At 42.5% G+C, this 15,085-nt stretch overlaps 4 protein-coding genes across 4 annotated transcripts; 2 read left to right on the top strand and 2 right to left on the bottom strand.

Annotated features, from left to right (window-relative positions):
* Window positions 1-3,444: 3,444 nt before the first annotated feature.
* YVH1 (tyrosine protein phosphatase YVH1) lies at window positions 3,445-5,118 on the top strand (the record flags this gene model as incomplete). The annotated part of the gene is made up of 1 exon (XM_018878646.1): window positions 3,445-5,118. The coding sequence occupies one exon, from the start codon at window positions 3,445-3,447 to the stop codon at window positions 5,116-5,118; it is 1,674 nt and encodes a 557-aa protein (XP_018735928.1).
* Window positions 5,119-5,338: 220 nt separating this feature from the next.
* On the bottom strand, window positions 5,339-8,026 carry APE2 (Ape2p; the record flags this gene model as incomplete). Its single annotated transcript, XM_018878647.1, has 1 exon — window positions 5,339-8,026. One exon carries the CDS (start codon window positions 8,024-8,026, stop codon window positions 5,339-5,341), a length of 2,688 nt encoding a protein of 895 aa, XP_018735929.1.
* Window positions 8,027-8,794: 768 nt separating this feature from the next.
* On the bottom strand, window positions 8,795-9,595 carry AWJ20_1744 (Uncharacterized protein YKL187C; the record flags this gene model as incomplete). Its single annotated transcript, XM_018878648.1, has 1 exon — window positions 8,795-9,595. The coding sequence occupies one exon, from the start codon at window positions 9,593-9,595 to the stop codon at window positions 8,795-8,797; it is 801 nt and encodes a 266-aa protein (XP_018735930.1).
* A 3,063-nt stretch (window positions 9,596-12,658) lies between these two features.
* AWJ20_1745 (uncharacterized protein) lies at window positions 12,659-14,992 on the top strand (the record flags this gene model as incomplete). The annotated part of the gene is made up of 1 exon (XM_018878649.1): window positions 12,659-14,992. The coding sequence occupies one exon, from the start codon at window positions 12,659-12,661 to the stop codon at window positions 14,990-14,992; it is 2,334 nt and encodes a 777-aa protein (XP_018735931.1).
* Window positions 14,993-15,085: the final 93 nt, after the last annotated feature.

Here is a 15,085-nt window from a genome sequence, read left to right on the forward strand (position 1 = left end):
TCATTTTATCGTCTATTAACACAATCGTTCATGGTTTTTACGTACCATTTTGAATTTTTGTTTTAGTTGGCGATACGGTTACTGTAAGAGAGAAGGGGCAAATTTCTTGTGTAAGGTGCTGTTGGAAGCGCCTGCTTGGTGACTACACAGGGCAGGGTTAAAATGCCTTAAGAGGCATCTGTATTATTGAGTGGGGGCATTGAGTCAGTTAGAAAGGTTTGTGACTGTGACTATGAAGTGCAGTTTCCTAAATAGGAAATCTAAAGTGGAATGTACGAGAGCCAGCTTCACAAAAAATAGTAGCTGTTGAGCGGTGACTATAGAAACTGATAGGGCAGTTAGCAGAAGAATAGGATCACAGTAGGAGATAGTTACATATTGTAGTGAGAAATATAATTGAATTTATAGCTTGCTAAACCATGCTATTATGCTCTTTACGCTGTTCTCGAATCACGCATGTCAAGTTCTGCAGGGCTCCGACACCCGAACCCTTATCATCTTATCATGGAGCATAATGGGCGGTTGGGTAAATATAAGAAGATCAAGATGAATATCTTGGTAGGATAAATCACGACTACGCCAGGAACTACTGCTATATACATTGAAATAAATAGAGAATAAATAAGGGTAATTGTCGCATCTTCAAAACAGACCCCTGAGCAGTTCGGTTTTAAGCGACTACTCTAGAGCGTGATGTTGATGTAGGGCAAGTGAAATTTCCAGCACAAAGCTTAAACATTCGGACCATGGGCGCTTCTGTTCAAGGTATGTCTGGAGTTTCGTAAATTATGCCCTATGGCCAATCAATCAATGACCATAAAGGCTATATGGTAGAGGGTTGAATATGGACCATGATACCTAGAGCAATGGAAACCAAGGCAATTGTAATTGAAAATGTTAGAACGATAATTGTCCGGCTCGCTGGAAACTTGTCAGTAAGTAACAAGTGTTGGACAGAGAAATAGCGTATTGCTCCAAATACAGTGATCAGGATTCCAGTACAGACAAATAATCCACCTAAAGCAGAGCTCATTTTATAAAAAGAGTTGTCTTCTTTGATATTGTGATCAATTTTAAGCCGAAATAGTTGGGTAAGAGCAACACCTATACTAGCAAATGTCAAGCTAGTTCTTAACCAAGCAAGAAAAGTTCGTTCATTAGCCAGCTTCATTGTTAGTTCTGCAAATATGTTGATGGATTGGAGGTAGTTTTTTAGTACGAAAACCTACATGATCTCGAGCAACCGAGTTAGTATTCTCAAGTCGGAGAGAACCGAACGTCTTCCAAAAGGAGATGTCGCGATTCTGAACGCGGGGCTCTTCGGTTGTTGGTGCAGAGTCAGCCATTGTCTCAGTCCTAGCTATTGCTTAGAAGTTGATTCTTAGGATTGGTGGTTAACTTCGTGAAGGTGCCGCGGCAAGGTGATAGCACGTGATGAAGCATGATTTGTTACCCGGATGACCCTATCCCTGTAACCGTCCCAAAAACGTTTTTTTGAGCTCGTAGGAATAGTAGACCAGATGGATGGTCTGAATCATGGTCATAGTGAGTAAAGTAAGGATATAAACCCAGTCCCAACTCAGTCGTCAAATTGATGAAGGTATAGTGTCACATACCATGTGGGCACTAGGTGACGTAAGAGTACGTGGACCTGTGCCGAGACACGAAAGTCGAATTTTCAGATTGGCACATGTTGGCTGCTCAGCCCCTCTCCCCACACATAGTAAATGCCGAATAAGACACCCCACCTTTTTGCTTTTGAGCCGATTGTTGCAAAAGTCTATTAGTCGAAGTTTAAAAGATGGCATGATTCTGTTATCTCAACCTTATCGAGGGTAAATATTAGAGTGTGCATTTAAAGCTATGTACTGATCAGCCAAAAGGAACTCCACATGCTGCTCGGAATACCGGGTTAGGAGGGAACAATTGACCGCAAGTGCGTGGCAGGTCTGCAGCTTGTTCAACTGGTGCTAGTTACAGATCTAGGTCTTCTACAGCCTGTACTCGGAAAAATAACTAATCTGAAGAAATTGTCAGTGCACCCCATGTTTTTTTCACCTGTCTTACATTCGTCATCCGGAAACACCGGCCATGCTGGATTGACATTACATTGTAGAGCACACCGTATTAATGCAGCATCTTGAGAAAATCAGCACTGCTTTTTGTGCGTTAGGTGACGGTTGACTGCAAGGGTTTATAGCCAAGATGCAACGCTATATGCACTAAAAAAGAAAATTTTGAAGAGAATGCATACAAACAGCCCGATTCGATAAAACCTAACAGGCGATCCCCTTACATAACCGTTTCCTGCTTATGTTGGATTCTTCCGCCGGAAATAGGGCACCGTCCATGTTTCATAACTCGTTTTGTTGGCGGCCAACAAGGGATGCATTTGTTTTTCTTAGCATTCAGAGTAATAGGTTATATCTCATTAAACTCAGGTTTCGGGATCTTTGAGGCTCATATATTGAGGATTTGCTCGCCATCTGAACTCATCTCATCGCTGCTTACTGCAATACATCTGCAAAAGAAGAAGCTTTTGCACCTTTCACGCCACTGAATAAAATATAATAGACACCGTTTCACGTGCATACAAGCGGGTATTCGAGGCAGGAAGGTCATGTTTTCCTCATTTAGCCAATGAGCTGACCGACCACGCCCAGCCAGTCACATTTTACCGCCTATCCTAGCCTACTTTGTCCAGAGTCGAACGGCTTGCAGCATGGAACTCCTTTCAAAATGTTCAAAATGCTGCAAAAGGATAGAGGCTATGGGTCTCGGTGATACAAAAGTAGTCTATGGGTAGGATAACAAAAAAAAAAAAATAAATCATTATAAAAACTTCACACCCACGATAATAAGGAGGAATTTTATATAAAGCCAACCCCACCTGCTATCATTACTCTCCTAGTATGTACATCTCTACACCACTGTAAGATTAGATAATTTAAAAGTTAAAATTCCTGATAGGAGAGGGTAGGGTCAAGTGCAAGATCATTCCCTATTTTGTTGAGCGTTATAACCGACCGGCGTGTCGGACCGATCTACCTGCCCCCACCTACCGCTGCTTTAACAATTTGCGTGCGCGCTTGCCCGACAGAGAGTTAAAGCTCATAGAGATTATCTCGACTCATTCGCTGCTTTACCTGGAATTATTTTCACAACAATTAATGGATTGTTTTCTTGACAGATTATAGACAGAATACACAGACCAAAACCAATATCTATATCCAGCAATTATCTAGATTGATTGGATAGGAAACTTTTTACGTCATTACATCTTGGCTATTTTACCAGATACTGATTACAAAAACGGTTTCGAAGTATATTTACTTTCAGACCAAATACTACTGATTGAAAAAGACCAGCTACATACCAAAAGTAGCACCATATTTCACACTCTAACCAGTGTGAAATATCAATACCGCAAAAGTGCCGTCCCAAATGAATAAGATAACCGATAACATCTACCTCGGTTCTTTCTATGCTTTATCGGCAACCAAGACCCTCAGACAAAACAATGTTACTCATATCCTGTCTTTGGTAGAAACGGATATCAAGTCTGAGTTTCTTGAGGGGTTCAAGCATATGAGAGTTCAGATTGATGATATCGAAGATGAAAATATTATTCAATACTTCCCTCGTATAATTGCTTTCATGGATGATGCAATCAATGCTGGCAACTCCATTTTAGTCCATTGTATGGCAGGTGTCTCCAGATCAGCTACTGCTGTCTGTGCTTATCTCATGAGAACTCATGTATGGACTTCGGAACAAGCTTTGACATTCGTTAAGTCCAAACGTTCCGTCGCTAACCCTAACACGTCATTTTTGGACCAATTGAAGATATTTTATCTATGCGGATATGAAGTATCTGAATCCAAGGCGCCATATCGTCAATGGCTGCTCAAACAAAAGGCTACTGATATTGCCATGGCTGGGTCAATCAGGCCCAGTGATATTGTATACACCAGTCCTGATAGTGGTGGTATTACCAAGGCCTCTGATAAGAGCCCTGAAGAGGAGTCTCTAATCAATGGAATTGCTGCTCTTTCTACTACGACAAGTGTAGATCCTATATCTTTGCCTCCCAGTCCTGACACTGTTGCTAGCAACAGTTCGACAACTACAACATCTTCAACCGCATCTTCTGTGGCTTCATCTACTACTACCACTAGTTCTGAGGTACTTACCTCTGCAAATAAGGGCCGCAATGTTTCCAGTAAAAGAAGTACTTGGCGTAATACCCTTCCGGCTCTGCTTTATGTGTTGGGACACCGTCATGGCACCCCAACAGCCAGACCTCAAGAATTGTTGCTGGTATCCGATGACCACCCCGATGGGGTTCAGTTAGATCTAGGTGGAAATCCACAAGAGGATTTAAAAGGCGTTACGAACCCTACTCTCAAGCTTACAGGATTCTGGTCTTGTGAAATTGTTATTCCTGGTGATCAGTTAATCCCTGGGCTTGCTGCTACCACTAGACGTAGTACACAGCTTCGCTGCAAGAAGTGCGCTATGCCGTTAGCGCTATCCACTGCATTTATTCTCCATACTCCTGCTGGTTCTTCCCTTGGAAAGGGAGCCAAGGACAGCAAGGACAGCAAAGAAAACGGTAGCTCTTCGTTTTATAAACAGGGTGCTTCACAGTCTACTTCTCACTTGAGTAGCTTTTTCAGAAGCAGTACCAGCAACGGAAGTGCGTCAGTGAATGGTAGTGCATCAGAACGCTCAAGCAGATTCCACTTACCCCATCAGTTGACAAGGTCTCTCAGCCAAAGGGGTGATCGGGAAACGCGTTCTGCGAACTCAAGTGCTACTTCTTTAGTCGACAACAAGGGCATCAACTTTGCACCTAGAAATGGCATGGCCATCAACTCTACTCTTCCTCCTTCGTGTATGTCGTACTTCATCGAGCCAGTAGTATGGATGCGCCCTGAACTCGAGAAGGGCGAGCTTGAAGGAAAACTCAATTGTCCTGGTTGTGAAGCCAAACTTGGTTCATACAGATGGCAGGGAAGCAAATGTAGTTGTGGTGTTTGGATTACCCCTGCGATTCAGTTACAACGGTCAAGAGTTGATGAAGTCCAGTTTACTAGAAATACTGCTGCTCTGTAAGTAGCAGAGGCTCCATTATATTTATATTCATGTCTAGTTTATTTACCTTGTTATTTGCTTTTCCTATTGTTTTGCATAGTATTTGTATTTCTTATATGAATTGTTCGCATATTGATATTTCTAAACTCTGGTCTTACCTAGGCTTATAACCGCACTGGTGTTGTCGATGGTATACTAGCAATCATTAATTCGACTATTTTTAGTACAAACTTTTATATAACTAAAATTTGTTGTCTTCAAGCCACTTTTCGACAGCAGTGGTCTCGCGAGCGACCCATTGATACTTGGACTTGATAACATCCAAGGCTTGAGATAATGAACGATCGTAACCCTTGTTGTCCTTTTCACTGAAGAAAGCGCTAATGTCGTTGTAGTCCTCCTCAGATGCAAACTGACTGACGACGACACGGACAAAACGGTCTAATACAACCATATTACTCGAAAACTTCTTATAAACATCAGTCCAGTTGGATTTAATGAATTCCCAAGTTTGCTCACGACTAGCAGGATTAGCTGCTAAGCTAGTTCCGATAGTGTGCACATCTTGGACCGGCACCTCTCCAGAAAGAATCATTCCCAAGCTCGATTTGATCAGCGATGCATCCTGAACATTACCAAGAGCAAAGGCAGCTAGCTCCCTACCATCAACAGAGGTGGGATTAGCTAATTCCTTACGGACCACCTCATAAGCCTCCTGCAATTCAATACCAGTTGCGTACTTAAGAACAGTGGCGAAAATCGCTTTCTTGACACTAGGGTGAATGACGGTCTTATCACCGGTCTTATACTTATTGAAACGGGAAATTGATTCATCAACCACAGACTTGATACCAACAGTACCACCAGCCAAAATAATCAAAGCTCTTAATCTTACAGTTAAAAAATCGTCATCCTTTGAGAATTCCCATCCAAGTCTATTCAAGGTTGGGGTAATAAGATGCTCAGTAAATTTAACGAGCCCGCTGGTAACTTCCTTGGAGTGAAGAGCAAAAACAGAGCGAAGAGTAGCCAATCTCTGAAGAATCTCGGACCAAACAAAGTAGTTTTTCTCCTCCTTAAGAGCGTCCAAGAAAGCCAACAGGCCAGGGGTAGATCCGACACCAGCAGACGCAGTAGCAGCAGTGTCTGCTACAAGACCAATTTTATCCTTAGCGGAAAGCCTATTAATAGATTTACCAAGCTTTTCGAGTCTTTCCTCAGAATAACTAACGCGATAAATGGCAGTTTGATCCTTGTTCAGCTTGAAGAAGTTATCTCCTGATGCAAGGGCTGGGATAGTAATTTCTCTTTGGTCAAGAATGGTTGAGCTGTCAGCTTTGGCATCACTGTCGATAACCAAAGGAATCCACCACTCAGTTTCGTTTTCGTTCAAACTAACATCTCCAGTGCTGAGGAATCGGTCTTGACGAACAGTGACATCACCGGTATTTTCGTCCTCTTGAACCTTCAACAACGGGAAACCAATCTTTTCAATCCAATTTTCCATAGCAGCAGCCACATCAACTCCACTGACCTCACTCAAGCTAGCCCACAAATCAGCAGTTCTAGCATTAGAGTACGCATGCTTCTTGAGATAGTTAGAGACGCCCTTGAGAAAGGTCTCGACAGTCAATTGGGTACTAAGCATACGAATAGTAGAAGCACCCTTTAAGTAGGAAATATGATCAAATACTTGATCGATCTCAAGGCCAGATCTCACTGGAACCTCAATTGGATGGGAGCCACGAAGAGCGTCAAGTGCAAGAGCTCCTTGAAGAGATTCGAAAACAAATCCGGTGAAAACATCCCAATCAGGGTACAAATGATCGACTGCAAACCATCCGACCCAAGTAGCAAAACCTTCATTAAGCCATAACTCATTCCACCAGTCCATAGTAACAAGATTACCGAACCATTGATGTGCCAGCTCGTGGGCTACCACATAGACGACTCTGGTCTTATATGAACTGTCACTGGTCAGCTCATCAAACAAGACGGCGGTAGTACGATAAGTTACAAGACCCCAGTTTTCCATAGCACCGTGAGAGAACTCATGCACAGCTAATAGGTCAGCTTTTGGAAGCATATAGTCAATATCGAAAACTTCGGAGAAAAGATCAATAATCTTAACAGCACTCTCAAGGGCAAGTTGACCCTGCTTGACGAGGCCCTTGGTGGTATAAACCCTAACAGGGATCTTCTTACCGTTGTAAGAACGGTCGGTAAAAGCTTCAATGTACTCAAAATCACCCGTAGCCCAAGCGAGAAGGTAAGTACTCATGACAGGAGTCGTCTCAAAGGCGACCACTTTCAAACTGGTGCTTCCAGAGGCAGTAGACTCTGCAGAAACAGCCTTCTTGCCATCACCATCAATTGGCTTGCTAGACACAACAGGCATATTACTCAAGGCAGTCCAATTCTCAGGGACAGTAATCTTGAAGTCGAAAGTAGCCTTCTGATTAGGTTCATCAACACATGGAAAGGCTCTTCTAGCATCGGTAGACTCGAATTGAGTAGAGAGCATAACAGCGTCCTCGCCCTCTGGAGTCTTATACTTGGACCGGTAGAAACCAGCCATATTATCCCAAATCTTGGCTTCATAGTCGACAGACACTTGGATCTTAGTGGCGCCAGGCTGGATTGGTTCAGCAAGTTTTAGAGTAACAACCTCGACCTTCTCATCGTACGAGATTTCAGTAACTTCGATGGTAGATTCGGTCTTGGCTGCTTGTTGAACCAAAGCAGATCCCTTGGTGACCTTCAAACCCCGGTAATTGAGATGAATAGCCTCAACAGAGGACTCAGAAACCAGTTTGAAGTCAATTACTACATTGCCCGAGAAGGTGTATTTTTGACTATCAATGTTAAAAACGGACAGAGCATAGTGGACTGGCTTAAGGTCCTTGGGCAGGATTTCACGATCAGTCATTATGAGCCAAACAAAAGTTTTAATAAACTAAATCAATGGACGAGAGAAATAAATTAGAACTACTCAGTTTAACACTCCACTCGAGGTTAGTTATATAAAATCCACTTACCTGCGGCTGCGACGAAGCCCCAAGAAGACAAACTAGGAAGGCCATTGCAGCTTAAAACTATGCAATGTACTTTCCTTGTTATATGCAGATGACTACTGTTGATGCGGGGTGAAATTTGTCTGTGATCTCAAAGCCAGCCATCACAGAATTTCTCATCAATCAGTGTTAAGACCGGCCAGTAAGCCAGTAATTTACTGAAGTACTGGCCAATACTACTATATCTTGGAGACAAGTAATTTGCGGGAGAGCACGGCCCTTCATTCTATCGGACTGCGAACGGCATCAATCCCAAAATGCACCTCATCGCGCCGTTTGCTCATCGCAGAAGCTCTCTCCGTCGACACCCGCTACAAACTTCCACCCAGTGGTGATGTGCCTTTCACCGATCTACAACCGCTGGAATGGCTGTCTTTTGGTACTTTATTTTGACGGTTACTGATTTCGGTCATGGTGACCTGCCTGACGGCTTTACCCCAAGGATTAACAAGGACGATTAAGATCTAGGTAGTATTAAGATCTAGAACTACAGTGAATATTCCCTTATACATGTATTTTTATATATCATTACATAACCAGATAAATAAGAATGGAACAGAGTTCCACTGTCGGCAGGTGTGACGAGCGACAAATAACCGTTTCAGCGATGGTGACATCTCAAACTAGAAAGGGCCTTGATGAGGGACATAGCCAATGAAAGGCTGCTTCTCTTCTTGGTAAACCTCGCGACGACGAGATGATTTTCCACAACACATGGCCACAAACCACCAAAACGCAGCCCACAAACTTGCGGCAACTGAGACCCAAGTCAACACGTAGGTTCCACCATTCAACGAGGCAACGGCACCAAAGCTATCTAACTGGTTGTTGAACTCTTTGCGATAAGTAACGAAAATACCGGTTGCAAGAGCAGAGGCCAATAAAAGTGCTAAAAATGCAACTACTGAAATGATACTGGCACAACAGGCTGCAAAGCGACTGCATATAGCGAATATACCACTAACTACAGCCAGTGCTGATACGACGATTCCAACTACGTAGCATACCCACATACCCACGGAAGCAGCGTGAAGCACTTTTTCGTAGTCCTTGACCTCACTTGGAAGGTTAATTTGAATACCAGTATTGGTGTTATTTTCCAGGATCGATACAAAGTCAAACCAGAATGGCATGTGAGGAGTGAAACACTCGGTAATTACCTGGCCAGTGGTGTTATCAGTCCCCTGACAATAACCATTAGTACCAGCATCGTAGAAATCACTAATACCCAAAGTTTGCATTATATTTGGAATTTGTTGGTCTACGGCAGCTGCAATATCAGATGGGATCCCCTGAACAGCAGATGCCGATATGTTAGACAGATCAATCCTCATGAAATAGATGGACTTCAAACCAGTAGCATGCTCGTATGACCCTAGAAATACAACAAGTGCAAGCACCAGTGCAACCAGTGAACCCACCATGGGGAATATCGACAAACAAAAATTTCTACAGGACATTTTGGTTGTTTACAGGAATCAGGTCTCAACTGTATGATGAATGAATGCAAATTAATCTGTCCGCACGACTTTCTTTAATCTGGATGTAGAAGTATAACAACGAGCAACCAAAATTTCGCGTCTTCTAGTCAGGGGCTAAACTTATCCTCAAGACAAAAAAGTTTGCTTTATTAAAAAAGGATTCAGGCCAAATTGATAAAAATGAAACCACTTTCAACAATTACACACAAAAGTAAAACCAAAGTTTTTTTTTTCTTTAGTCGTTCTAACTTTGGGTTAAGTTGTTAGTTTCTGTCAGGGACTAGCTCCAGATTCGTCTATTTATTTATCTCCTGAAACATGCAGTAGACCTTGGGTAGGGGCAGTTACAAAACGCGGTTGACTGATGCCGACAGCCGTTAAATCCATGCATCAGCTAATTACACTGCCGGAGTAGGCTGTACAGTTCAAAGTCTATTACAGGGTGAAAGAGGGGCTGAAGTAAGTATATGAAAATATATACTCGGGCATATTTTTTTTAGCTAATAATAACGTCAGGGAACTTCCTTGAAACTAGAACTTCAGTTACAACGACTGTGTATAGAGTGACATAAAAATTTGCTGTTGAAATGACGTAGGGGCCGTTGCAAGCCTTCCACAATACTGAAGCAAGGTTCGTAAACATCTATGCTAACCTAGGGCACAAGGATTTGAGAGGTTGGTTGTGATAATGTCAGCATGACGTAGCAGAACTGCTGACTATACCCAGTATGGCTCTATGAGCACCTCTACTAGCACTAGTCGTCAATGCAGCGAAGTATGTGATCTGACATATCCCAACTCAGTGCTCTGTAAACAAGCGCATATCTTGAAAAGTAAGATTTTTTGTAGATCATAATGCTAAATTTAGTACAGTTAATAACCTATAGATGAGAACTTGAGCACTGGGAACACCATCTTCAGATCCAAGCAAATATCGAACCTGACGAAAACTTTACAAGATACTGTTTATTTCCTACAGTCGAAGTGAGGTTTGGATTTATCGCTGCGGCCAACAAGCGAACTCGAAGTTTGAACTAGTAAAAGACCCAACCCATAAATAGTTCAGTTACTGTTTCAAGATTCAATGGACTTGCTCCTAAACATATTTTCTTTCATGCTCACGAAATTCCTTCAGTTTAGCTACTATCCTAGCTGGAGCTCTTCTTGCGTTCATGGACTACCCTTACCCAAGTTGACATCAAGCCTCACCGCCGCACAAGTTTTCACCACGCCGCACAAAAGATAAGATCTGTTTGCATGTTTATTACTTCTTATGTCTTCGATACTTCGCGACCAGTCCTTTAGTAACCAATTCTATACGGTTTGTTTTGTTTGGCCACCGACCCACTGAAACAAGTAAGGTGGTTCTGAAGTAGGTAAAAATTAGAGATTGCTTGGAAAGCAGGTTTTTTTCTTCAAATATTATATTGTGGAACTGATCGAGTCATTACAAACCAGATTACATAAAATATTAGTTGACTAAATTAGCCGTTGACTCTAACTGTTATCTTTAAGACAGAGATTGAATCGTGTAGGTATGGGATCTCGGGTACAACGGTCAAGAAGATTTCAAAAGAAAAACAGTATTCGCCACGAGACTATTTTTGGCGATAACCAGGATGGTAATGGACGTGGCAAAGTGGTGCACGTCAGGCTGCCCGATGGTAAGTCCGCCGATATATGGCGCCACAAACATGATAAAACAGAACAATGCATTTCACCTTTGCCACGTGTAAAGGAAAATATTGTAATCAGACTCCCTGGCCAAAAAACTGCTGAAAACGTGATTCCAAGTAAGCTTCCAGCGGGTACAGTCGCTGATTCAGGAAAGTTTTTTGCTTCACCAGCGTCCTTATCAAAAAATGAAAACCAAACCGGTGCTACATTAACTACTGAGTTAATCGAAGAGACCGCAACGTCAATAATACGCAGTTCCAGCTCATTGTCGTCTGTTTCTTCATTATTATCTGGAGATGAAGTCTATACTCCCTCGAATTCGAGGTCGGCGACACCTGTGGAAAGAACGACCAATGTGTCCCACAACGACAACCTTTCTTTGTCTAAAACACACCAAAATGGTCAAAAGCACGAACCTGTTATTGCTCACTCAGACAACATGTCAGCTCATATTATCGAAAGACCGGGAATCTCTGGTATAAATCAGGGTTCAACTGGTTATGTCGACTTTAGGAAAGAGACTTTTAATAAAAAAGCTGATTTTCATCTCTATCAACAAAATCAGCATTTTCCTTATCTTCGATACGATTATCACCAGTATTCCGATCAACAGGCCATGCAGCCCAATTTCCCGCCCTATTATTACTATCCTGCTGCGATTGATCCTAGTGGTATTCCTGTTTCGTACTATGAAGCTCCTATTTATCAGCCTGTTTTTCCATCGCCACCTGACATACCAATGATGCCAATGATGATTCATCCCGTCATGTATGTCCACCCAGCTTTCACGCCACCACCTTTTCATGATCCAGCATTTGCATATCCGCCTCATTCAAAACCGTCATCTAGCTAATATAAGTCCTTCTCACTGTCATTTACAATTGTGTGTGGTCTCGGACCAAAATCATTTGTTATTTATCACGGAACCTGCATGTAGAGTTTCAACCCGCATATTGAACAGAATTAAGTAAGTTTACTTGGGTGAGATTGTCACAGCTGCACGTGATGAACTCCTTATCATTAATCTTGGGCGAGGGTAAACCCCACTTTGATTTGATCAGCCGCGTGAGCATCTCACAGCTGATAACGTGCTTAAAATAAGAGCATACATATATCGACTTAATTGAGTAGTAATCTGTGTAAGTCAGGCGCTTTTTGCCCCCCTTCCCAATTTTGCTGTTGCCACCTTAGTTATATTTTGACTTACAAAGACATCTCACTCCACATTTTGCTGGATCCAATTGGATTGGCTAATTTGATAACATTGTTTTTAGTGTGCTTTGTGCGACCAAGCAATAGTTTGCTACATTGAGAATTTCATTAGAAATCATGGCACCCCATTTCAGTGCTTTTATCGAATATGAGGGCAAGTATCGTATCTCATCGCCCTTTACGATGGATGATGTTCTGGATAAGTACACGCTAAGACAGTGGGTGAACAAAAAACTCGCCATTGACCCTATTTGGAATATAGCCGTCTATCGGTATTCAATCTCTAAACAACAGTATGTGATTCTTGAGGAGAAACGGGATTTTGACTCCCTGAAAAGATGCTTCCGTGTAAAGGCAGTTTTTGATTTTTTGGTTATCAAACTTGAGCCCGGTGCTAAACCGGAGCCGACAATGTGCACTCCGAGGAGTATTGCGAAGGCGGCTAAACGGCGTTCTGCTGAGGGTCATAGCCGTGGACATGGTCATTCTCGTACTCATGATCATGATCATCATCATCACAAGGAAAAAGGTAAAAGAAAGGTTCAAGCGGACTCTGTATCAGGAGATAGTACAGCAACAGCCACTGTTACGACAACTGTTAAGCCTGACGCTTCAACTATTGGCATTGATGTTGCCACTAGTTCAGGTGTGGGGTCTTTGTTGTCTAACCGTTATTCTACCCTTAAAGAATATGAAAAACCAGCAGTCTCATGTCTGTCTGTGAATAGTCTATCAGGTTCATCTAGCCTACGTGATGCAGCCCTTCAAGGGATGATTTCAGAAGAAACATTGCAACAGCTGGCGGAATTGCTTGTCCAGAATACTAGTTTCAAGGAATTTGTGAGTGGTTGCATACAAGAGCAACTCGGGACCACTAAGGATAATCATGAATCCTCGGGTGTTTCACATCCCACTGGATCAGCTCCTCCAATTCCTCCAGTTCCTCCAGTTCCTCCAGTTCCTCCAATTGTTTCACAGTTAGGACCTTCACTGCCAACTTTTGGTTCGGATCTTTCAGAGGTTTCTCCACCATATCCACCTAGCAGTTGTGCGGTATTTGATTCGTCTTCTCGAGCGATCCAAATTGGTACCTCTCTTCCTCCACATTGCACTTTACCTCTTGCACAAGATTTGTCTACGGGCCTATCGAGCGATTGTTTAGCTGATGGAACAGCTCTTGCGTCAGAGAACTCCAAGAAAATTGAGAATGATAGTGACAAAGCAATTCCCGTCAAGAATGAAGTCCGACATCGGGCCATATGCGACAATTGCAATACATTTATTGTTGGTAACCGCTACAAGTGCATAAATTGTCCGGATTTTGACTTGTGTTCAAAGTGCAATGAACAACGCTCCACATCACATCCTAGTCATACATTCCTCGAAATTTCTGTTTCTTACAGCAATAGAGCAGACTCGTGGTCTAAGAGTACCTCTAAGCCTACAGCTGGGCCGTCTTCTGATACTCTGATTTGCATAGAAATGTTATCAGGTAATGAGTACCATAGTGCAGTTTGCGATATCTGCGAGAATTCAATTAGAGGTGAACGGTACAAATGTATGGATTGCCCGGATTTTGATTTCTGCAATAACTGTTTCCCCCATCGGTCCGTTAATCACCCAGCTCATCGCTTTGTCAGAATTCGGAATCCTGAAGACTTTTTTGACCCTCATAACTCCAATTTGCGTTATTATTGTGATGGACCGTATTGCAAATCAGAGAAGCTTATTTCTGGAGATCGATACCAGTGCCAGAATTGTCCAGACACTGATTTATGCATTGATTGCATGTTTTCTAAGGAATTGGAGCATGACCAATCCCATTCTTTCGTCGCATTTCATGCGGATGGTGGTCCTGGAAAATTTGTCATCAAGAGAGAAACTGGAGTTGAAAGTGAAGCGCAAGTTGTCAATGAGCGGGTAGTACCGAAGGCAGAGCAAAAAGATGCCTCTCTAAGTGATCTTAAAATTAAAACTGAGGAGAAGAGTACTCTTGATGAAAGTGACTACATTAAGACGGTGAAGTCAGACTCTAGAGCTAACTTGGTAAACGGACATCCCGTTGATGACGAGGAAAATGATATAAGCGACGAAAGCGACAAATTGGCAACTGCCTCGTCCAGTTTTCATCTTGAAAAGGTAACTTCCAACTCGTCTTCAAACGTAATCTTACCACGCCTGCCCAAAGAATCTCCTTTCACGTCCATGGAACTGCCTCAGCAAATTGCAAGACCGGAATCAGAATCGACTTTTGATTTTGATGCTCCGCTTCCAGTACATGAAAAGGCGGCGTGGACGTCTGAATCTGATGATTTATCGTACTTTAGTGAAGTTGGTGAGGAAGAATATGATGAGATTCACTTTTCAGAGTTTTCTGATAGGGAAAGTCTTGCGGTTGACTATGAGGACGACACAGCTGAAAATGATTCGGATTCTAATATCAAAGACTAGAGAATATAGTTATACCTTAGGGACACCTTAGGGTCCTCTTTCAATCTTAATAACTGACCTTGCTCGACCCATTGTATCCTTTATGACTGTCTT

Source organism: Sugiyamaella lignohabitans, chromosome A (assembly GCF_001640025.1).
Source record: "Sugiyamaella lignohabitans strain CBS 10342 chromosome A, complete sequence".
Lineage (NCBI taxonomy): Eukaryota > Fungi > Ascomycota > Dipodascomycetes > Dipodascales > Trichomonascaceae > Sugiyamaella > Sugiyamaella lignohabitans.